Source organism: Chrysoperla carnea, chromosome 3 (genome assembly GCF_905475395.1).
Source record: "Chrysoperla carnea chromosome 3, inChrCarn1.1, whole genome shotgun sequence".
NCBI classification, from domain to species: Eukaryota; Metazoa; Arthropoda; class Insecta; order Neuroptera; family Chrysopidae; genus Chrysoperla; species Chrysoperla carnea.
This window is the reverse complement of record NC_058339.1, coordinates 74,054,175-74,078,701: the sequence shown is the minus strand read 5'-3', so window position 1 is coordinate 74,078,701 and position 24,527 is coordinate 74,054,175. Positions and strand designations below refer to the sequence as shown.

At 29.8% G+C, this 24,527-nt stretch overlaps 5 protein-coding genes across 5 annotated transcripts; all 5 read right to left on the bottom strand.

Moving 5' to 3' along the window:
- Positions 1–1,450: 1,450 nt before the first annotated feature.
- Positions 1,451–4,004, bottom strand: LOC123296249 (facilitated trehalose transporter Tret1-like). The gene is made up of 3 exons (XM_044877711.1): positions 3,872–4,004; positions 2,116–3,325; positions 1,451–1,460 (listed from the first exon to the last, which is right to left on the bottom strand). Exons 1-3 carry the CDS (start codon positions 4,002–4,004, stop codon positions 1,451–1,453), a joined length of 1,353 nt encoding a protein of 450 aa, XP_044733646.1.
- A 790-nt stretch (positions 4,005–4,794) lies between these two features.
- On the bottom strand, positions 4,795–8,931 carry LOC123296248 (facilitated trehalose transporter Tret1-2 homolog). Its single transcript, XM_044877710.1, has 3 exons — positions 8,799–8,931; positions 7,187–8,495; positions 4,795–4,813 (listed from the first exon to the last, which is right to left on the bottom strand). The coding sequence occupies exons 1-3, from the start codon at positions 8,929–8,931 to the stop codon at positions 4,795–4,797; spliced, it is 1,461 nt and encodes a 486-aa protein (XP_044733645.1).
- Positions 8,932–9,975: 1,044 nt separating this feature from the next.
- On the bottom strand, positions 9,976–11,754 carry LOC123296247 (facilitated trehalose transporter Tret1-like). Its single transcript, XM_044877709.1, has 3 exons — positions 10,970–11,754; positions 10,556–10,894; positions 9,976–10,013 (listed from the first exon to the last, which is right to left on the bottom strand). Exons 1-3 carry the CDS (start codon positions 11,664–11,666, stop codon positions 9,976–9,978), a joined length of 1,074 nt encoding a protein of 357 aa, XP_044733644.1. The 5' UTR covers positions 11,667–11,754.
- Positions 11,755–14,691: 2,937 nt separating this feature from the next.
- On the bottom strand, positions 14,692–16,998 carry LOC123295216 (facilitated trehalose transporter Tret1-like). The gene is made up of 2 exons (XM_044876468.1): positions 16,811–16,998; positions 14,692–16,738 (listed from the first exon to the last, which is right to left on the bottom strand). The coding sequence occupies exons 1-2, from the start codon at positions 16,941–16,943 to the stop codon at positions 15,393–15,395; spliced, it is 1,479 nt and encodes a 492-aa protein (XP_044732403.1). The 5' UTR covers positions 16,944–16,998; the 3' UTR covers positions 14,692–15,392.
- Positions 16,999–19,981: 2,983 nt separating this feature from the next.
- On the bottom strand, positions 19,982–21,721 carry LOC123296246 (facilitated trehalose transporter Tret1-like). The gene is made up of 2 exons (XM_044877707.1): positions 21,589–21,721; positions 19,982–21,527 (listed from the first exon to the last, which is right to left on the bottom strand). The coding sequence occupies exons 1-2, from the start codon at positions 21,719–21,721 to the stop codon at positions 20,203–20,205; spliced, it is 1,458 nt and encodes a 485-aa protein (XP_044733642.1). The 3' UTR covers positions 19,982–20,202.
- Between the last annotated feature and the right edge of the window lie 2,806 nt (positions 21,722–24,527).

Here is a 24,527-nt window from a genome sequence, read left to right as displayed (position 1 = left end):
ACATTCCCTTAAAATCAATTAAAATATTTTTGAAGTCATTTATTTATTAAATTAATCGGGCAACCCACCCTACAATTTTCAGAATTGAATTAGACTTAGTTCAAGTTCATATATCACGGTTTTTATTTAAAATTGCCTTGGTTATCGTACTTCATTAAGTAATTAAATAATTTCTAAATAATTGTACAATAATTATGTAATTAATTTTGATTTCTGTCTAAGCAAATTTTTGAGTAATGTGAAAAATTGCAGTGACGATCAACCTTATCAACTAAATTATAACTGAAACAAACACTGCATTTTAGAAAACATTTATCAAAACATATACAAATTATTATTCAAAAAGAAGAAATGTAGAATCCAGTTTTAAATGTTTTATTTAGTATGTAAATGATTTAGATGGAACACTTTAAGGATAAAACTGGATCAAAAATTATATGCTACTGTTAATGCTATATGCAGAAAGGAATATATGAAAGTTTTATGTATTTATGTAAAATTATGTATTTTCATATTTTAATATTCAACTATTTGGTAAGTGGTAAAATATATTATTCCTTTGAATTGTTCATAAAAGTTATAGACCAGTTCCTAACTTCGAAAATGGGTCAGACCATCAATAATTATTGACCATCAAAAATACCACTTGTTAACGCCCTTCCAAAAAACATTAATAGTTTGCTCCGATAATTCTCAATCCCGTTTTCTTTGAATAATTACGATTTCACGATTTTTTTTTATATTTTTTTTTTCTTTGCCACTATAAACCTTGTAAAGAACAGTTTGTAAACAATTGTCACTCACAATTCTTAGCCCGTCCGCACTTGCGTTTTGAGAATTTGGTCACGCTTGATTTCCAAAATAAATAAGTTTTATCTTTCAAGTGGTATATGTCGTTGAATCTTTTTCTATCTTCAATCTATCTATAGTGTGAGAATTTCACCCATCACTAGAGTAAAGGTGTAAGCAAAAAAATATTCACTTTGGAAATTATCGAGTCTTAGTCTGTTTGTTAAGTTTCGTTTGTTTAATATTAGTTATATTCAGTAAATTTAAAAAACTTGTGATAGAAAGATGGTGAAATTTGTTAAAATGAATTTAATTATTTAGATTATTTCTCCGCCCTAATCTAAGATTTTCACTCTCAAACATCAATAAATTTATATAAAATTATGTAGAGGTTATGATTTACAAAGTAAACGAATATATAAAGCGCAAAATATGTGACACATGTGCTGAACGCGTGAGAAAATCTCTCATCACCCGAATAAAGATTACCGAACGGTTAACGCGAGTGCTGATGCGATAAAATTGTTTTGTTAACAGTTTTATAAATGATAATACAAAATTTAAAACTAGAAATTAACTATTTTTAAGCCATATCAAATCACAGTTGTAAAACAGCAAATTTGAAACTTTTAAGAGATCACATATTTAAAAAAATAACAAACTATAAAGTTCTGAAATTCAGCCGACCATTAAATTTAAAAACTTTTCAGAAATATTTAAGGCTATCCACAATCAATACACTTTTAAAAAACAAAAACTTTAAGAAATTTTAACACTTAACAGATTATTAATAAAGGATTAACAAACTATAATTTATACAGTGTAAGCAATCAACAAATGAACTTTCTTCTATAACACTTAAAAGTTTATATGCTTTTATAAAAAACAAACAAAAACAAAAACAAAACAAAACAAAAAAAAACGATACACTACGACTTTTAATGCCCTTTATACTATCGATAAATGACACAAAACTGATAAATAGCGTCAGAATTTTGACATATTTAAGAGTGAGACAGACTATTAATCAAAAGTTTGTGTATTTCGAAAAAATTTTAAAAGATCGAAATTTTTTTGAATCAGATTACATTCCAACTAAAACTAACACAAATGCGATTGAAATTTCTTCAACTTCCAAAAAGAAAAATACCATTCAAAGTAAGAATATTCTGAGAATCTGCATAAAATTTAACAAAAAAAAAACACTACTTTTTTTGTTTAATCGAATTTCTCAAATTAATTTGAATTTCTTCTAAAGTTAATCCCTTAGTTTCTGGCACCATAAAATATATAAAAATTAGTGCTAATATATCTAATACAACAAACATTCCAAAAGTTGGTGGATATCCAAATTCTGTTGAAACCGTTTGATACATTTTATTCGCTGCAACCCCCAAAAATGACATACATATCGTGATAAACGATCCTGCATGAGCTTTTACACTTGTGGGAAATAATTCGCCTAACAGTACGAAAGGAAGTGGTGCAATTCCTATCACGAAGGCAATTTTAAAACTTACTAATGCAATTAAAGGTGTTAATCGTAAATATTCGATGTATTCGACTTTGACAACGTTTTGTAAATAAAAATAAATGGCTAAGGCAGACAAGGGAAGTAACATACCGAAACAAGAAATACAAAGTAATTTTCGCCGCCCAAGGCGATCTATTAAACTGCCACATATAATAACAGTGATAAAATTAATGACAGATACAATAATCCCACAAGATTCGACAGCTATACTTGAATTTCCATCTTTAAATATTACTTGAATATATGAGTCAAATGCTTTTCCGCCAGCCAATTGTTGAGCCGATACAAGTATAAAAACAATAAGTAACGATTTTCGATTGTAATCAAACTTGAAAAGATCCCAAAACGATTGTTTTACTCGAGCAGTTTCCTCTTTGTATCCTTCAATTAAGCAATCGAGTTCATTTCGAACATTCGATTTTTTTCGCAAAAATTTTAATGATTTTTCTGCCAATTCTAAATCTTGTTTTACCACATAATAATAAGGAGTTTCTGGTAAGAAAAACGAGAAAACGAACATTAAAATGGGAAAAATTGCACAGAAAATCCCATATTCAACAATTGGTAAATATGCTCCAGAAATATAAACTAAAATAACCGCAAATTTTAATGAAATATTAACTGCTGTTGATAAAAGACCTCGAACTTCTGATGAAGAAATTTCACTTACATACATTGGTATCACAGAAAACGTCCCACCAACACTCAAGCCTGCTAGAAATCGGGCAAGATAATAATGCCAAACATTTTCAGCAAAAATACTTATTATCGATGAAACAACATATGGTATTGAAATAAGCACTATCGTTTTTTTTCGTCCACAGTGATTTGATAAAAATGATGCAAGAATACTACCAGGAACAGCTCCAATTTGTAGCAGGGATATAACCCAAACAGATTGTGCCATTGTTATTTGTACTTTAAATGTACCCGATAAAAGGGTTGGTAAAATTGGTGCAATCCATGAAAAATGTAATCCAACCATAAATATTCCAAACGATGCTGTAAAGAAAATAAACCAATAAATAAAAAATATACAAATTTTGAAGTTATATTCTGCTGAATTTTTCGTATATTTGTAAGAGCTTTTATTTGGAACTTTTTTTCTCAAATTCAATACTAAGTTTAAAAAGGAAGTATCGGTGAGATTGAGATGTAAACCAAGAACGCTTTGGCCACGTTCATTATAGCTGGTTGGATTTAGTATAAATCTGCCTATTTATGACGGTAGTTTAAGCAGAACTGGCCCACTAAACACCAAATTAACTAATTTTAAATTAATTTTTCGCTGAATATATTCAGTTCAACATTTTTAGTATAATTTTTTGTTAACTTTTTGTTTCGGAAAATCCTTTTTGCGATTTACAGCTGGTAAACCATGGTACCCGAGGTACTCAGGAAACCAAGTACCTTGGAGATTAATTCTGTTGCGATATTCGTGCTCTACGACCCCAAATACCCCCTAGTAACAAGTACAAAGTTGCTTAATTAAGCGACAAACATCGTTAATTATACCGAATTTTATATAAAAAAAATTAATGTACTTACAAATAAATGTTGACAGATATTCTTGCATATAATTTGATTTTTCTTGCACAATTGTGGATTCATTTTCGTCTTTATTTTCTATGTCTGTATATTTGTAGTTCCAATTTTGAGAGTTTTTATTAGTCGACGTCATTCTGCATCACTGTGTGAATCGAAAGAATCGAAAACACTTAAAGGTTTAATAAACACAGACCTTACTTTAGAGAATTAATTTTATTAACCTTTTTTGGTAGATAATTTCTGTATTTAAACCGTAGTCGTCAATACAATGATTGGTACAATAATAAAATTAATGAATACTTAATTCTAGAATTTCCAATATAAATCTCTAATATTTATTTAATTTATTTCATTATTATTTTTATTATTCTGATAAGTGTCTAAACGATTTTATAAAAACATAATTAAAAAATTATTTTATAATAAGACAAAATTCAAACTTGTTCCATTTTAAAATCAAGGGTGAATTATTATAGTCAACTTATATTATTACCTTTAAATACAGATATTATTAGCTTTCTGCTAGAAATTATTTGTATTGAAATGAGATTATTTTATTAGAACAGGTAGGCTGAAGACTGGTTATTTTATAAATCATGGTGATTGAAAATCATTTGTTATTGGTGAGTTATTATAGTACAGTTAAAGATGTTACAAATCAAGGAAAATGAAAGAAACCGCTCGCATTTTGCTGAAACCTCATGGAATGTGTTTCTTAGAATTGATCAATGTTAATAAAGTTGGCATACAAAAATTATAAATAGGCAACTTGGATGACATATACCTAACAAATGTATAGTTTTCGATTATTTGATAAACATTTAACATTTACGTCATACAAGTTGATTAACTACTATTTTTAATGTACTTTCACCGTTATTATTATTATTAACCGTTCCATTGAATTAACAAATTATTGTTTATTAACCAGATATTTGACACCTAAGAATTACATTCCATGAGATTTTAGCAAAAGACGAGCAGTTTTTTTTTCATTTTCGTTTATTAGCCGATTTTCGTTAACATCTTTTACTGTAATTTTTCAATATAACGTTGAATTATGAGGTAAACTTTTAAATACGCTAGCTTTGTATCTTGACATCGCATTAAGTATTTAATTATATTCTTACATCATGTACCATGGTTCACACGTGTTAATCGACATTTGTTTAATATTTGAAATTCTCAATAACAAAAATTAGTGTTGAAGAGTAACAGTGCTGTTAACAGTGACAATTTCCATTTATTTATTCCAATGCATGAAAATACACCTTAATGTAAATTTTGATTCTAGGTACAACAACTTCTCCTACGTTTATAAAAATTCCGAGGTCATTAAATTGTAATTTGGAATTAATTATTCGATGGATCGACAAGAATTCATGAAACTGATAAGAAAATGAATAACTTTACTATTTGCTTAAGTTATGGGTGCGACAATGTATTTTATGCCAATTTTTACGTGTAGATTAAAAGTTTTTTTTTTTATATGCGCAGGAAAAAAAAAGGTTCATTTTGGTAAAAATTACGATGTTCAATGTTTTTTCACAAGTTTTTTGAAATTTACTCGAAAACTATGAATTTTAGAGAAAAAATATGTCATTACCATTAAGTTATTGGGCATAAAATTTTCTATCGGTTTATATGTATAAACCTGTTCATATCTTCTAAAAAACCTACATCAATAAACAAATTGAACGAAAGGGAAATTGGACTAGGAATATCAAATCAGAACATTACAGTTGGACGTTTCGTCTCGCCAATGAGACTTCTTCAGCAACTACAACTTATAGTTATAAAAATTACGTTCTTTTATGAACTTTTTTGGAGAGGCCATTCATTCTACATAAATAAATAAACGGCCCGTAACATCGGACAAGACTTTATTATATTATAAAATTGATATATTATTCTGGTAGTATTTTTATTGAAAGCAGCCAATTGTAAGAATTATTTATAAACAAGTAATGAGGAACAGGTTTAGGTATTTATTGGATTTAATATAATATTTAGAAGGATGTAGTTTGGTAAGGGTGAGGTTAAGCAAAGATTACCAAGTTACAAAAGTTACTTAAAAAGACATTTTAAATAATATTTGATAAATTTTGGGCAGGGTTGATTTGACCACTTTTGACGATTTTATCCCCTCCAGCTCCACGGCTCCAGGGGAATTGGAGTTATATCAAACCTAGGACCTTGTTGATAAAAACCCTGTTTTCAACTATTTGGAAAAGTTTTCCCTAGGGTATGGGCCTTCTCGAATTTTCCCAGATACGTGGCTTCTACCAATCCTAGGAACACCTTGAGGTCTAGCCTTGTGCCAACTTTAATGAAAATCTATAGAGCGGTTTTTGAGAAAACCTCAAAAATTGAAATGGATAACATCAATATGCTGTGGGGTGATTTTAGTGCGATTCTTGAGGTTCCTACAAATAACTTTCCAGTTTAATAAAAATATCAAAAATGTTTATTATTCCATTTTTGAACGCATGCTCTAAAAACTTCAAAACCCAAGTGTTCATAAAATCTCCTAATTCGTTCATTTCCGGTTATCTGTCCGTCCGTCCGCCCGTCTGTCGATAACTCAAAAACGAAAAGAGATATCAAGCTGAAATTTTTAAAGCGTGCTCAGGCATAAAAAGTGAGTTTGAGTTCGTAACTGAATAGCATAGGTCAATTGGGTCTTGAGTTCGTAGAACCATCTTGAAAACCGTAAGAGATAGAATAAAACTTCAAATATCAAAAATGTTCCTTATCAAAAAATAAACAAGTTTTGCTTGATAGAATTTTTTTAACCCGTGAGGTCGCAAATTAAGACAAAACTTTGAGTCTACCTCTAGAAAATAATAATAATAATAATAATGGGGTTTAACCTCCGTTTTTGTGACGCATGCCTAATCACAGAGGCCACCCACATCATTATTTGTTAATCTTTATTTAATCAATTACAAACATATACAATTACATTTTTGATGTGGGTGGAGTCGGTTACTTCGTTCTTATCCAAGCGACGACAATGTGATCAAATCTGCACTCTCATTAATTATAAATTGTTCACACTGCCGCTGCCTGGTTTCGAACCCGCAACCTAAGTCTAAATAATCCTACGTTCTAAAACTAGCGCTTTAAACCGCACGGCCATTTAGACTCTTACCTCTAGAAAATACTTTTTCGAAAAAAAATAAATGGCGGCCGATAGATCGCCATAATTGTGTTGGTCGTTTAAACTCAAATACAGTAGAATCTCGATAACTTAAACCTCGGTAACATAAAAACCTCTGTTACTTCAAAAAATACTTTTTTTATTTAGTCGATTTTCTCAAATTAATTTGAATTTCTTCTAAAGTTAATCCCTTAGTTTCTGGCACCATAAAATATATAAAAATGATGGCTAAAATATCAAATACAATAAACATACCAAACGTTGGTGGATATCCAAATTCTGTTAAAGACGTTTGATACATTTTATTCGCTGCAACCCCCAACAATGATCCACATATCGTGATAAACGATCCTGCTTGAGCTTTTACACTTGTGGGAAATAATTCACCTAACAGCAGGTATGGAATGGGTGAAATTCCAATGGCGTAAGCAAATTTAAAAACTACTAAGGCAATTAATGGTGTTAATCGTAAATATTCGATATATTCAACTTTAGCAACGTTTTGTAAATAAAAATAAATGGCTAAGGCAGATAAAGGAAGTAATTGGCTATAACAAGAGATATAAAGTAATTTACGTCGCCCAAGACGATCTATTAATCCTCCAGATAAAACAACAGTGCTAAAATTAATAATAGCTACAAATATTCCACAAGATTCCACGGCTATACTTGAATTTCCATCTTTAAATATTACTTGAATATATGAGAGAAATGCTGTTCCGCCAGCCAATTGTTGAGCCATTAATAGTACAAAAATAATTACCAATGATTTCCGATTGTAATCGAACTTGAAAAGATCACAGAATGATTGTTTTTCTCGAGCAGTTTCCTCCTGATATCCTTCAATTAATCGGTTAAGCTCTTTTCGAACGTTCGATTTTTTTCGCAAAAATTTTAATGACTTTTCTGCCGATTCTAAATCTTGTTTTACCACATAATAATAGGGACTTTCCGGTAAGAAAAGCGAGAAAACGAGCATTAAAATGGGAAAAATTGCACAGAAGATCTCATATTTTACAATTGGTAAATATGCTCCAGAAATATAAATTAAAATAACCGCAAATTTTGATGACATATGAACTGATGTTGATAAAAGACCCCGAACTTCTGGTGAAGAAATTTCACTCACATACATTGGTATCACAGAAAACGTTCCACCAACACTTAAACCTGCCAAAAATCTTGCAAGATAATAATGCCAAACATTTTCAGCAAAAATGCTTATTATCGATGAGACAACATAAGGTATTGAAATAAGCACTATCGTTTTTTTTCGTCCATAGTGATTTGATATTAAAGATGCAAGAATACTGCCAGGAATGGCTCCAATTTGAACCAAGGATATAACCCAAACAGATTGTTCCATTGTAATGTGTATTTTAAATGTACCCGATAATAGGTTAGGTAAAATAGGTGCAATCCATGTAAAATGTATTCCAACCAAAAACATTCCAAACGTTGCTGTAAATAAAATACACAACAAAAAAAATAATCTAATTTAAGCAACTAATTCAAGAAACTTTTCGACATAAAAAAAACTTTTGATATTATTCGGTGTATTCAAAAAAGAGCAAAAGGAGTTACCGTTAACAAGTCCTACCGCTTCTATTAACTATTTTTATACTTTATACATAGTAATATATGAAAGTATTATAAATTTAAACAAACTGTTCTTTACAAAGGTTTATAGTGGTGACATAGATCGAGCGTAAGCAAAATTCTCATAACGCGAGTGCTGATTGGTTAAAAAACTGGTGTACTTACAAATAGCTGTTGACAGATATTCTTGAGTATAATTTGATTTTTTGAGCACAAAGGTAGATTCATCTTTATCTTCAATTTTTATGCCGGTATATTTGTAGCTTCGACTTTGAGATGTTTCGTTAGTCGACGTCATTCCTCACTGTGTATCCAGAACTCTTTAAGGCCTAGATTAATCAAAGGCTTTCGTTAGAGAATTGACATTAACCTTTTTTTTTATAAGTTATATTCTCCAATCATAGGTATATAAGCGTTTGTTCAACTTTTTGCACGTGTAGATTTGTAATAATAAAAAAATCACAGAATACTTTGTTGCTGTTAACAAATGTAGGTGATTTTTTTAATCAGTAGGGTAAGACATAGTACCCAGGTTCAAAAGTCGCAAGTAGGCTGAAGACTGGTTATCAGTGTGGTTTTGTTGCCCAATAAAATAAAAATATTTTTTTCAACTGTCCTTGTACAAGCTGAACATTGCATATTCTTTTATAAATCATAGTAAAGGTAATAATTGATTATTTCTAAGTAAGTCTTGTTATACCATATTCCAGTTTTCACCCGTCAGCACTCGAGTTCAAACATAAATAACTTTTATTTTTCAAATGATATATGTAATTGAAACTTTTTCTATCTTTTATCTATTTTCGAATTATGAATTTTTCAGAATTTTTCAACCTCTTTGCAGTTTTCAAAAAAATTTTTTTTTTTTAAGTTTGTCAGAATTTTTTTCACGAGAGTAAAGGTATAAGCAAAAAAATATTAACTTGGGAAATTTTCGGATCTACTCGTATTATTTCGTTGGTTAATTATAGGTCGTACTCAGTAAATTAAAAATATGGTCCAACTAGTTCAAATGAATTTAATTATTTAGATTATTTCTCTGCTCTAATATTTTCACTCTCAAGCATCATTCAATAATCAAGTAATCAAAATATTTTTAATTACCTACTGCATTAAAAAATAAATTTATATAAAATTATGTAGAGGTTATGATTTACAAAGTTAAAGAACATCTAACACGCGAAATATTTGACGCATGTGCAAGACACGTGAGAAAATCTCTCATTACGCGACTAAAGATTACCGAGCGATTAACGCTAGTGCTAACGGACTAAGCATATCGTTAAATTTTTAGAAAGTGAAGTATCAAGAACGCGTTAAATTTTATGATTAAATTCTTACATCATGAACCATGATTCACACGTTTTTTGTCGATAGTTGCTTAATATTAAAATTCCCAAAAATAAAATGAAATTGTGTTGGGGAATAACAGTTCTATTAAAAAACCAATTTCCATGAGAATATTTTAATGTGTGCCTTTAAAAATTCCTACATTAAAATTTTGATTCTATAGGTACTACCTCTTTCCCTATAGTGAAAAATATTTCGAGGTCATAGAATGTTTTTGTAACAGAAATTCAATTTTATTGATAATTTGGTGCATCGATAGTGGAGTTGTAAATTTCTAAAACTAACATAACTTTTAAGGTCATTTAAAAATTAAAATCATATTCTTAACTGATAAGCGAGAAAAATTTCTATTATTCATATTATTTTGGTAAATTGAGAATCAAATGCAAAAATTTATCAGTTCTGTTTTGATATTCGATTCGTATGAAATTAAAGAAACTTTTCTGAATATTTTTATTTTTTATTTGATTTTCTTAATTTGATTTGAATTTCTTCCAAAGTTAATCCTTTAGTTTCTGGTACCATAAAATAGGTAAATATTATTACCAGAACAAGCAAAATTATAAACATACCAAAAGCACCAGGATAATTAAATTCTTTAAGAACAACTTGATAGACTTTATTCGCTAAAACGCCGAATACGGCTAAACAAATTGCATTTAAAGATGAAGCATACGATTTAACACTCGTTGGAAATAATTCTACGGCAAGTATATATGGTATTGCGTTTAAACCAATTCCAAAAGAAAATTTAAAAAGTGCAATTGAAATTAACGGTATCAGTCGTAGATGTTCGATATACACAAAATGAATATTGTCTTGTAAATAAAAGTAGACACCCAGCATTGTCAACGGGATAAGAGTGATGATTCCAGAAGTCATAAGTATAATTCGTCGTCCAAATCGCTCGACTACAAATAAAAAAAGAAATGTTACAACAAAATTCATCACGGCTAAAAATATTCCACATGATTCGGCTGAAATACTTGAATGGCCATCTTCAAAAATAACTTGTGAATATCCATTAATTGCAGTAAAACCCGTAAAAACTTGAGCCGCACGAAGTACAGTAATTATAAATACTGACTGAAGATTAGTTCTATCTCTGAACAGATCCCAAAATAATTGCTTCTTTTTCGACGTTTCCTCTTCATAACCTTCAATTAAGCGATTTAATTCATCCCGGACATTAGATTTTTTTCGAAGAAATCTTAATGTTTTTTCTGCTCCATTATAATCTTGTTTCATCACTTGAAAATATGGTGTTTCTGGCAGATAAAATGTGAAAATTAGCTGTATAATTGGAAAAATGATCAACACCGAGCAATAAGTAACAATTGATAAATATGCACCCAAAACAAAAGCAAACAATATTCCAACACTCAAGGCCAAATGAATCGATGTAGATAAAATTCCACTAATTTTTGGCGAAGAGATTTCACTGATATACACTGAAACCACTACACTATTAGCACCAAGGCCAAAACCGCCTAAAAATCGCGCAATATAATAGTGAATCACTGACTCAGCGTAGATACTAATTAAAGAGGAAAGAATGAACGGTATGGATGTCATCAAAATGGTTTTTTTCCTTCCATAATGATCTGTTATCATTGATGCCACAATAGATCCTGGTAGGAAACCACATTGTAAGAATCCAATAACCCAAACGGATTCTTCCATGGTTATTTGTATCTTGAAGCTTCCAGACAACAATTGTGGTAATATTGGACCAATCCATGTGAATTGTATTCCACAAACAACAATACCAAGTGTTGCTATGAAAAATCAAATTAATTATTTGGAAAATTTTTTTTTTAATCTAAAATACATACAAATTATTGTGGTAATATATTCTTGCGTATAATTTTGCTTTCGCTCACAATTACCCAATTCTTCCTAGTGTACTTCATCATATTTGTAATCTCTTTTTGGAGAGTTTTCATGCTGTTCCAAAATCATTTTGAAAAATTAATTTTTATGCGGTAATTAAAACGAATTTACAAAATTGGTGAGATTTTATAAATTTAAAATGCCGTAATTAATGCGAAAGCAATTCTCGCTGCATGTCTGTCTGTCTCCTTGCCTTCACGACTAGGCCAACTGGTTATGTTGAAATTTGGTATGGAGATACTTTAAGCTCTGAGGATTATTAAAATAGTAAACATGAAGGATTACTATTTTCTTTGGAATATTGAAGACTTTTAGAACTATGTTCTTTATCGCGTGTTTGGCGGATGGGAATTTAGCAATAGATGTGTCCAGCCGACACTTCTTTTACAGTTTTGTCACTTAAATTATCTTGTGGTTCAGTAATAGTGGATCTCGATGCTCAAGTGCAAGGTCGTCAGGTCAAAACTCATCTACATCTATAGATGACACAATAGACTTATTTAATTCTACTTTGTTAAATATCTTCTGATTCTGATCTTTGATAACTTCTGATTACCGTTCATAGATGGCCTTTGACTTTATATTAATATTTTTTCAAAAAAAATACACCAGTACTATGTTGCGATCGAAACGTGGTCTAAGACAAAAATTTATCTACACTACCTTGAGATTTAAGAAGTAGATTTGGTGTGTTAAACACTTAAACATACTACAATAGACTGCATCTAAAGAGGGGGAGCGGTTCCAAAGAACGAAAGTTGAGCTTCGTAGTTTATGGATGCTTCCTTGATGTTAAACAGGAATCACTACACAGTTCCTCAAAAATCAAGAAGGGATATTGGTGTGTCAACGAGGAGGAATAAGGAGTGCAAGAGGATATCAAAGAGGTTACCAGGCAATTATTGTGTGTTATATATAGAAGATTTTCGAGGGTAGAAGAAAAAAAAGTTGAAAAGAAAGAGAGTGTGATTATTGAAATATTTTTACACCTATTTTTAACACTAATTTGGATTATTATTTTTGAAGTAAGTTAAAATTGTCCATTAAGGCTTGTAAGTAACGGCTAGTTTAAAATAAACATGTTGATAATTTATGCCGATTTTATTCTCATAACTAATCCAATGTCAAAATTTTTTTGAACGTAACGTAGATTTTTTTAATTTATGATCTGTTTATCTCTTAGTATTCGGGAAATGGTAGTTGAGTTCATTTGAGTTCATTGGAAAATTTTCTATTATCTTATAATAGAGTAAATCTTTGTGATTTTATGAACATACACCTATACTAAAATTTAGTTTATATCTTCAATATTTCTAAGCGTTACTAACTTGGGACTAATATAAATATACCTTGATATATATGTACCTACAGGGTAAGTGTTTGCATTATTTTAAATAAATTAGAAAAGTTCAAAAAACCAACAAATTGTTCTGGTCTTCAAAATTATTGAAAATGTGTTGAAGTATTTTCTAAAAAACTTTTGGGTTTTTTTTTTTATAAGGCTTACTTATTGAAACAACCAACAAATTTTCATCAGTGTACCTTTTCTAGAAAATTGATACCATAGTTTTGTTCTAATTTGCTCCCTCACGGGTAAACAATGATGTTTACGAAAAAATGTTAAATCAAACAAAAGTTGTTTAATTTTTTTATGGAACTTTTTTTACATTTAAACTTCTATTCTATCTCTAACAGTTTGCTAGATGGGTCAAAGGTCATAGGTCAAAATACGATACCTATAAATGCAAGGATTTAAGATCAGGATTTTTTTACGTAGATAATACGAAGGAAGTATTTCCTTTATTTTTATACCATGTAAATTATTTTTATACATTTTTAAACCATTTGAACCTGAACAATTTAATTATTTTGTATGAAAATCAATGCAAAAGATATATATATATATCCTTCCTTCCACCTTCTGCTTGAGGGTACACATACCTTATTGTAATTTTATTTTTGGCAGGAAATAAACTGAGCAATTGTTTTGTTCATAAAATCAGTATCAACTACTGTCTACTCTAATTATACCATCTATATGAAATATACATATTAAACCACATATATGAAATATACATAGTATATTAAGTTTAGTGCAAAGTTTGTAACGCTTTAAAATATTGATGCTACGAACAAAACTTTGATATAGGTGTTCATAGAATCACCTAATGAGTCCATTTCCGGCTGTCTGCCTGTCCGTCTGTCCGTCCATGTACACGATAATTCAAAAACGAAAAAAGAAGCCGAAATATCTATATCGTGCTCAGGACGTAAAAAGTGAGGTCAAGTTCGTAAATGAGCAACATAGGTCAATTGAGTGTTGGGTCCGTAGGTCCCATCTTATAGACCGTTAGAGCTAGAACAAAAGTTTACATGCAAAAAATGTTCCTTATAAAAAAATAAACAACTTTTGTTTGAAACATTTTTTCGTTAACATCACTATTTACCCGTGAGAGCGCAAATTATGCGCAAATTTTATAGTATGTATTATATGGGAATATCAGTTATATGTGTGTGACATGTATGTTTGTATAATGAGACAGTGTAATCAACCCTGTCTATACATGATATTTCAACAATAATTGTTTGTTTTCACTTATGTTATTACTCAAAATGGAATTTAATTTTAATTGAAAGAAGGTAGCATTGCTTTAAATAATTAGAATAATTAAATTTTTATTTATTTGATTAAAATTAAAAACAATTTTTATTAAATAAAAAAATACATAAGTAGGTAGATATTTTAATGTTTTCCGTGAAAGATGCGATAATAATAATTATGAATAGAATATTTTAATCACATATAATTCCAACACAGCAAATAAACAATTATTTAAAAAACAATAAACACAATGACGAGACATGGAAATACTTCTTGGCTTTGTTTACAAAGTGATTGTTTTGTTAAAAGAGATCAAAATATTAGATCAAATTCTATTTTTATGCGATGATGTACTTTCCAACATTTACATTTTTTTTAATAGATTCTTGATGTTTTGAAATTATGAATATGGATCCCTAGAGTAGACCTCTCACATTAAATGTAAGAATCCCTTTAAACAGTAGGTATACCTAGCCAATTTCGATAATTTTCATTTAACGATTAGTGGTAATCGTACTCGGAGTATTGTTGTAATTACGAGTTGGTTGGATTTAGTTTAGATTTAGTAGCCTTTGTGTTCAAAAATGGGACACGATTGAAGCAATTTTTTCTAATTTGACCATCAATAGTTTATTTTACATAAACTTTTGATTAATAATCTATTTAGTCCCAAAGTTTTCGGATATGAAAATGAGTAATGAATTGGTGTGAAATGCGGCCACAAAAGGGTTACAATCGATTTTTCGGGTATGAGACTAATCTATAATAGAACAGAAGGTCAAGAAATCTCATGGCTGATCCATGATTTTAAGACACTCGGTATATATAACAAAGCAAAAACAATTTCGGAAATCATTTTCAGCAATATACGAACACGACTCATATATCATAAATTCAGGATTTGATTTGATTATTCAATTTGAGATCTTCCGTATTTTATTTTTATTCGATTTTCTTAATTTAACTTGAATTTCTTCCAATGTTAATCCCTTAGTTTCTGGTACCATAAAATATATAAAAATTATTGCCAGAACAAGCAAAATGAAAAACATTGCAAAAACACCTGGATAATTATATTCTTTAAAAGCAATCTCATACATATTATTTGCTACAATTCCAATTGCAGTCATCGTGATCGAATTCAGAGATGATGCATAAGCTTTAACAGTTGTTGGAAATAATTCCCCTGAAAGAACATACGGAATTCCACTTAAACCGACCCCGTAAGAAAATTTAAAAAATACAATTCCAATTAAAGGTACTAATCGAAAATGTTCGATATACTTGAAATCTGTAAAGTCTTGTAAATAAAAGTAGACACCTAGCATTGTCAACGGGATGAGGGTAACAATTCCTGAAACCATTAACAAAACACGTCGTCCAAAACGATCTATTACCGCTCCAAGAAGAAATACAACAGCAAAATTCATCAGAGCTAGAAGTATTCCACATGATTCGGCTGAAATACTTGAATGACCATCCACAAAAATAACTTGCGAATAACCATAAATCGCTGTAGCACCCGTCCATTGTTGGGCCATGGTGAGTACAGTAATTATAATTATTGACTTAAGATTTGTTCGGTCTCGGAACAGATCCAAAAATGTTTGATCCTTTTCTGAAACTTCCTCTTTATAGCCTTCAATTAAGCGATTTAATTCATCTTGAACATTAGATTTTTTTCGAATATATCTTAGCGTTTTTTCAGCTCCTTTATAATCTTGTTTCATCACTTGAAAGTATGGCGTTTCGGGTAGATAAAATGTGAAAATTAACTGAATAATTGGAAAAATTGCCAAAACGTAGTAATAGGTAATAATCGGTAAACATGCGCCCAAAACAAAAACAAATAGTATTCCAACACTAACTGAAAAATGAATGAAAGTGGACAAAATACCACGGATTTCTGGCGAAGAAATTTCACTTATATACATTGATACCACTGCAAAACTGGCACCAACACTAAAACCTCCTATAAATTGTGCTATATAATAATGCAACACTGTTTCAGCGTAAATACGAATAATAGATGAAATTATAAACGGAATTGTGGTCCAAACAATTGTTCTTTTTCTTCCAAAATGGTTTGTTATCATTGATGCAACAATAGATCCTATAAGACCTCCAACGTGTAATAGATTAAAAACCCATACAGATTCTGCCATGGTTATTTGTATCTTGAAGCTTCCAGACAGCATTTGCGGTAATATTGGACCCATCCATGTGAATTGTATTCCACAAACAATTGTACCAAGTGTTGCTGTTAAAAATCAAAATAATATAGTTTAAAAGTTTTTGAAAATATTTCCAAAAAAAAAAAAAAAATACATACCAATTATTGTGGTAATATATTCTCTAGAATAATTCTTTTTTGGATCACAATGACCCAGTTCTTTATCTTCATTTTGCACTTCAGCATATTTGTAATCTCGAATTGGAGACTTTTCATTTTGTTCTAAAGGCATTTTCAATACTAAATTATTTATTCAATTCAATTTTTTATTAAATCATTTTGCAAAATTAGACGAGACTTTTAAATCTTATCTGTTCATAACAAGTATATTGATAATTTATAGCGGCGTTAATCCTTTAGTTATTTTCTTGTCAAAATGTTTGTTTATTATGAACTTGAATTTATTTATTTATGATTTAATTTTTTTCATGGGGTTTTACCTCTGTTTTTCATATGCTATTTTCATATGCTCACATAATTGCTTTTTTTTGCAAATTCTATTCAAATTAAATTCATTGAGTGATTGGGTGAAGAATAGGAACTATTAGGAATCAGTACTCAGGTTTTTCATTGGAGTAATCTCGGAACTTATCTTAGGTTCGTGAAGGGAGGATTCGTGAAGATTCTAATCCGGAATATCCCCGTTCCGATTTAGCAAACTTTAAGACGTGAACTATGACACTTTTTTATTTTATCCAAAATTTTTGAGTTCGCAGTTTTTCATATTAGGTTTATCTAACAAACTGTTTGCACTGATACATCGTTCAATTTTCTTAAACTCTCAAAAACATTCGGAGGTAGGAAACTAATATTTTAGCCAGTAGTTAACGGCTCCTTGATGCAAATACAAGCCTACTAGGATCACTGTTGAGTCTATATCTCATGTGTGGCAGATTATTGGCTACCGTTTGGAAAGTCGTATAATAAAATCAAATCTGGAATGTATTCATTTTTGAGAAAATTGACGATATTTTTTAATGTTGTCCATATCTTTCTTTGTCCATAGATTGAAATCCTAATTAGGGTGTAGTCCTTTCACTGGCTGGAAGTAAATTGTGCATTTTTTTAATTAACATAGGCGTCAAAAGGACCTCCTTAATTAAATAAAATAACTAATTAACATCATAAAAATTTAAGTATAGCAAGAAAATATTGCCTCATATCAAAGTATTTACTTGCTGCTTTAATAACAAATTATCCTGCTAGGATTGTTTTTTCCGTTTATTATTTATTTCTCAGTAAATTTCCCGGTAAATTAGATATTTTAGTGTAAAAACAGAAACCTAAATACTTCGAAAAACTAATTATCACTTTTTTTTTTGATTGAATTGAATGGATAACTGGTAGTATAAGTTGGTAGAATCTTACTTTGTCGTAAAACTGTCAACAAATGTAAACATTTGTTTTTAAATTTTCACAAAAGCTTACAAGGTAAAGTATGATTGAAACTTCGCTATACGATAGATAAAGACTTAAACTATTATAAAAAAAAATAATTTTTTCTTGCAATCTAGTATTTAACTTCCCAGAGGAAGTCAATGTAACGGGGCCGATTTTTAAAATCTCCAGTCTTACATATTTCTGCGGTTTCAAGGGCGCAAATAACCGAATTAAATCTTTTCAATGTGATATCTGTGTGTGCGTGTGTGCGTATGTGCATATGCTATTGACATACGACTAAGTGCATTCGACGCGTAATCGCACAGTTGACAACTGAAGATGTTTTCAACAGAATTGGTTTAGCGGTTTTTTAATAGAAATAAAAAAGACAAAAAAAAACTACGAAAAACAAAACCAACAAAATTGAAAATTGGATCAAATTCGACATCTATAAATATATAGGAGACTTTCTATAGATATAGATAGTCACTCATCACGATATCTCTGGAACTATAAGACCTAGAGACTTGAAATTTGGCAGGAATATTCCTTTTGCCAAGTAGAGGTCAGCTAAGAACGTATTTTACGAAATTCCACCCACAAGGGGGGTTGCGGGGGTGTTTGCCAAAAATTCATTTATGATAACTACTTACGTAGTTAGATAACAAAATTAATATTTTTCGCGCCTGGCGTATATTTTACGCCACGCGAAGCGGGCGGGTAACAGCTAGTTATGTATAAAATTTATGATCATTTCAGCATAAATTGTAAGACATGTTCGAAACATTATCTATAAATGTTAACAAGACCTTTTTATAACTTTTTATTATACGGGGATGTTTTTCGTGTGGTTCTGGAGGGTCGCACCAGACTCAATTTATTTTAAATTAACATTAGCGGCGAAAGGACCCCTAAATAAATTTTTGAATCCAATCATAGTTTAGTAGTCACTGCTCTAATTTGTAATCTCCTTGACTTGAGATACAACTTAATCAATTATTACCTGATAATCAACGATGTCTCACGATATATTTCCGTAATAAATTTCGTAAATAATTTGTTTATATGTATACAGACAAAGAATTTTATATTATCTAGGCCCAATTTTTTTAAAATTATCTATAAATAGTATCTTTAATTTTATTATCTAAATAAATGCAATTTAATTTCAATTAAAAGTCGACTACAATTGTAATTGTGTAAAATAATGAATTTATATTTATTCATTCGATAGTTATTAACAATTGTTTTAAATATAATAATTAAAATTAATTATGATATATAATGAGTGATAAAAATCTTAATTGTAACTGAAGGATGCACCTACGAGCGACAAAGCAATTTTAAATAAAAAGCTTGATTTTTTTTATATGAAGTTTGACTTATCAATCAATTCTGGAAATTTTAGGGGGAGTTGCCTGATTATTTAAATAAATAAATGACTTCAAAAGTAGGCATAGTTAACATTAGTTTTATGGTAAAACGGTAGATGGATGATATGTTTTAATAGATTTCTCCAAAACTAGTCGATGAAAATTGAAAAAAAAATTTTAATTAACGTTAAAACCTTAATAAATTATTGAAAACCAAAAAAAATCGTTGTGCCCGACTAATTAAGGATGTATGTGCACGGTAGTGGGAACACAAATTTAAAAAAATTAATTTTTTTCAATTTTGTTGGTGAATTATGTTATAACTTATCAATATGAAACGAAAAGTGCGAGTAAAATTTTTCGATAATGGAGTAATTTTTAAAATACAGAAAATTGATAATTTTGTTAAATTATTTAACTTTTAATATTTCGAAAACCAAAGCAGATATCGAAAAATTGTTTTCTTATTTTTCGTCTACATTCATGAAGTTATAACAAAATTCATCATCAAAGTTGAAAATAAGGTACCTATAAAATTTTAACCCTAAATCTAAAACTTCCTTGGTGCTCGCACTCCCTTACTCACGTAGTAAAATATCGTAAATAATTTAACATAAAAATGCCAAAAATTGATTCTAAGAAAACGTGATTTTTTGAGAACCTTCTCAAACAAAGTATCTGAAACGACATTCAAAAGATGCTGACATTTTTTTCATTATCTACATATAAATGATGTTTTTATTTTTTATTTGGTTTTCTTAATTTAACTTGAATCTCTTCCAAAGATAATCCTTTAGTTTCTGGTACCATAAAATAGATAAATATTATCGCTAGAAGAAGCCACATCATAAACATTCCAAATGCACCTGGATAATCAAATTCTTTAAGAGCAACTTGATACATTTTATTTGCTAGAACACCAACTGCAGTCATGACGATTGAATTTAGAGAGGATGCATAAGCTTTAACCTTTGTTGGAAATAATTCTCCTGAAAGTATATAAGGTATTCCGCCTAGGCCAATCCCATAAGCAAATTTAAACGATAAAATTCCAATTAAAGGTATTAATCGAAAGTGTTCGATATACTTGAAATCTGTGTAGTTTTGTAAATAAAAGTATACAGCCATCATTGCCAACGGTATAAGAGTCATTATTGCAGAAATCAAAAGTAAAACACGCCGTCCAAATCGATCTATTACCGATGCAAGAACAAACGCACAAACAAAATTCAGAATTGCTTTTAATATTCCACATGTTTGAGCTGAAATACTTGAATGGCCATCTTCAAAAATTACTTGTGAATATGAAAAAATTGCTGTAGAACCAGTCCATTGTTGGGCCATGGTGAGTACAGCAATTATTAACAGTGATTTAAGATTGGTTCTATCCCTGAACAGATCCCAAAATGATTGCTTTTGTTCCGCCATTTCCTCCTTATAGCCTTCAATTAAGCGATTTAATTCGTCTTGAACATTTGATTTTTTTCGCAGAAATTTTAAAGTTTTTTCTGCTCCTTTATAATCTTGTTTCATCACTTGAAAATACGGCGTTTCGGGTAAATATAAAGTGAAAATTAACTGAACAATTGGGAAAATTGCCAAGACGTAGTAATAAGTAACTATCGGTAAATACGCACCCAAAACAAAAACAAATAATACCCCAACACTAATTGAAAAATGAATAAAAATGGATAAAACTCCACGGATTTCTGGCGAGGAAATTTCACTGATATACATTGATGCCACTGCAAAACTGGCACCAACACTAAAACCTCCTATAAATTGTGCAATATAATAATGCAACACTGTTTCAGCGTAAATACGAATAATAGATGAGATTATAAACGGAATTGCGGTCAAAACAATTGTTTTTTTCCTTCCAATATAATTCGATATCATTGATACCGTTATAGATCCTGGAAGACCACCAATTTGTAATAGACCAAAAACCCATACAGATTCTGCCATAGTTATTTGTATCTTGAAGTTTCCAGACAATAATTGTGGTAATATTGGACTAATCCATGTGAATTGTATTCCACAAACAATGGTACCAAGTGTTGCTGTTAAAAATCAGTAAAATATTATTCGTATAATTTTTTGAAATTTATCAAAAATACGTACAAATTATTGCTATAATGTATTCTCGAGTATAATTCTTTTTTGGTTCACAATGACCCAATTCTTTATCTTCATTTTGCACTTCAACATATTTGTAATCTCTATTTGGAGATTTTTCAATTTGTTCTAAAGTCATTTTTAACACTGAACTTTAATGAAATAATTAAAAGAATTTTGCAAGTTTAACTGAGAGATTGAGTCTTATCTACTTCAGTTAATCTCTAAATTATTCTAATGTAAAGAATTTCAATGAAACAAAATTTATTACCCACATTTCTATTCATTTTTGATCTCAATTTAAATATTGAATATCTAATTTTAAAAATTGGTCATTTAATACATCGTTACTCAGCCTTTGGTAAAGAATAAACCGTGGCTTTTTTGGCACAATAAGGGTTTTATGAGCTATACGGGAAATATTTTAGCCATTGACCCAAAACATTCGAATTTAAATATTTTTTTTAAGCTTTAAACACAGGGCTTGTCCTCTTTAAAGCAGGAATCATCAAAAGTTTAACGAATTGGATCGAACTAAAACTTTCCAAAATCATTAAGATGTCGAGCATTTTTCATGAAATCCAATTAGGCTTTTTAATCTGAAGATTAAAAAAAGATTCTCTAGATGGCAACACTAAGGGGGGGGGGGGTACCAATATATCCTGCCATCCAGAGGATCTTTTTTTAATCTTTAGAGGAAGAAGGCTAATTGGAATATTGATGGTCTCCTTAATTTCAGCCTAGTCTATGATCTTCTCGATTCGAACCTTTAAAGTAGAATAAAGTCCCGTCAGCTAAAAAATTTGACATTTCTCCCGTCACGTCACATTTCCGAAAAAATATCTGGTAAATAAAACTTTCTGTTTATATACGGCAAAGTGCTATATGTAATGATCCCTCATAGTAAAATGATCCCTCGTTGTTTTAAAGCCATCTGGTATTTTATCGATAGATGGCTTCCTCGTAATAAAATTAATCGTTCAACCAAAGAATTATGATGATGTATAAGCTATTTTGGGTTTCGTAGCAAAAATATTATTTTTATTGCTTATGATAAGACAAGTTTCAGCGTAAAATTACTTTTTTGTGATAGTTTTCGCCAAAGGTTGTTTTACTGTTGGCTTCTGTTGACTTTTAATAATATTATAACACATTTTGATTGGTGTATAATAAATTTTAAGGTCAGATTTTATGAAGATATTCAAATATGTCGTTACGGGTAAAATGACCCACTTTATATACGTTAAAATGATCCCTATTTTGTGTCTTAAATTATAGAATAGCTAAAATGATCCCCATCATGAATGTGTTGATTTAGACGATTGCACAAGTGATTTTTGTTTTCATACTAATCATTGATACAATGTAAAAGGACAATTAATATTTTATGTGAACTGTTTGGCAAAAAAATGCAATGGAATCGTTTTACCCACCTATTCTTACAAGGTCAATTAAACGATCTTTTTTGAGAAATATTAAATAATTCAATGACAATATTGCAACACTTGAATAAAGAAACCAATAATTACATTTTTTCTTAGGGGGATCATTAAATGTCACCTTCCCCCTACTCGAAAAAAAATACTGTTAAATTTAGCTCCAAATTTTATTAAAAATAGGTAAATCTACAAATATTATCTCTATTATTTGGGCTATAAAAAACTTACTCAAGAAACAAAAGTTCTTTGGAGGATATATTAACTTTCTGGTTAATATTATGCTTTTTTGTCGACGAGAAGAAAAATTTTACAGGCCTCAGTTTTCCACTCCTATTTTTTTTTTTTAGAATTGAAATTTCTAAGAATCATAGGAAATATAAAAAACTAGAAAAAAAAACAACACATTAATAGAATGGTTGCTAAATTCTTGGAACTTTTGGCATTTTTTCATAATTAAAAGTGGAAATGATGTAAATTATTTAAAATATTTATGTATTTCTAAGATAATTATAAACAATTTTTATTCATATAATAATTACCAAATAATTATGTATTTCCCTGAAAAATGGAAACAATGAGCAATAAAATGTTTAAAAGTAACTTAATCACATGATACAACATTACAAATAAAATCAAATTGGAAATTACGCAACATTCAATCTTTTTCTCATGGTTTAATAACAAACAATCTAGAGTTCTTAACAATTTTTCGATTTTGATGAATTTTCGATCGAAGAGATGAGTGTTTTTGCGCACAAAATACAAAAAAAACTCGATTTACAACTGTGCAAAGTATAAAGAATTCCCTAATGAGGCTAACGTGAGTCTTGCATCGCATTAAATCGGGTAATTCACACTAGCTGTCCTACCCTTAGGTATTTTATAAACCGGATGCGGTCGCATACAAAAATGCATTTTTTATTCCTTTTTTTAGCCCCCGAACTGTAATTTGACCGCTATGTGTGTGTGTGTCTGTCTGTCTGTCTATGGCATCGTAGCACCTAAACAGATGAACCGATTTTGGTTTTTTTTGTTACATTTGAAAGGTAATTTAATGGAGAGTGTTCATAGATATGTTTCAAGTGTGAGTTTACGGTTCCGTACCCGAAAAATTCGTCGGGTATTTTCTAAATTTTGAAAATTTCACTTATTTATGAGTTTGATCACTATTAACCCCAAATTTTTTTCAAAAATCGAAAAGTATAAGGCTAGCAAAAAATATTTCTATTAAAATTTGAAAAGTCTAAAAGTTTCATACAAGTCCAATTTAAAATGGAAAAAATTACGGACAAATTTTTGGTTGTAAAAGTTTCATATTTTTTCATTTTGTATTCGGACGTACGGTAAAAAGTACTATTTTAAAGTGGTACGGCTGCTTGAGCATGCACGATGAATGTTTTTTTGCGATAAATGGTAGTTCAAAGTATCTTGATCACAATAAATACAGTTTTGGTATCACAAAAAATTTTTAACATAGTACCTTATGGAAGAAAGCTAACAATAATG

Coding starts and splice junctions, on each gene's coding strand:
- LOC123296248 (XM_044877710.1), bottom strand. CDS start 8,931: ATGACGTCGACTAACGAAACATCTCAAAGTCGAAGCTACAAATATACC. Junction 8,496..8,798: donor ATATCTGTCAACAGCTATTT/GTAAGTACACCA, acceptor TTTTATTTACAG/CAACGTTTGGAATGTTTTTG.
- LOC123296247 (XM_044877709.1), bottom strand. CDS start 11,666: ATGGAAGAATCCGTTTGGGTTATTGGATTCTTACAATGTGGTTTCCTA. Junction 10,895..10,969: donor TTTTGAAGATGGCCATTCAA/GTATTTCAGCCG, acceptor TTTTATTTGTAG/TCGAGCGATTTGGACGACGA. Junction 10,014..10,555: donor TAATTATCCTGGTGCTTTTG/GTATGTTTATAA, acceptor TTTAATATTAAG/CAACTATCGACAAAAAACGT.
- LOC123295216 (XM_044876468.1), bottom strand. CDS start 16,943: ATGCCTTTAGAACAAAATGAAAAGTCTCCAATTCGAGATTACAAATAT. Junction 16,739..16,810: donor ATATATTACCACAATAATTG/GTATGTATTTTT, acceptor GATTTTTAACAG/CAACACTTGGTACAATTGTT.
- LOC123296249 (XM_044877711.1), bottom strand. CDS start 4,004: ATGACGTCGACTAATAAAAACTCTCAAAATTGGAACTACAAATATACA. Junction 3,326..3,871: donor ATATCTGTCAACATTTATTT/GTAAGTACATTA, acceptor TTTTCTTTACAG/CATCGTTTGGAATATTTATG.
- LOC123296246 (XM_044877707.1), bottom strand. CDS start 21,721: ATGACTTTAGAACAAATTGAAAAATCTCCAAATAGAGATTACAAATAT. Junction 21,528..21,588: donor ATACATTATAGCAATAATTT/GTACGTATTTTT, acceptor GATTTTTAACAG/CAACACTTGGTACCATTGTT.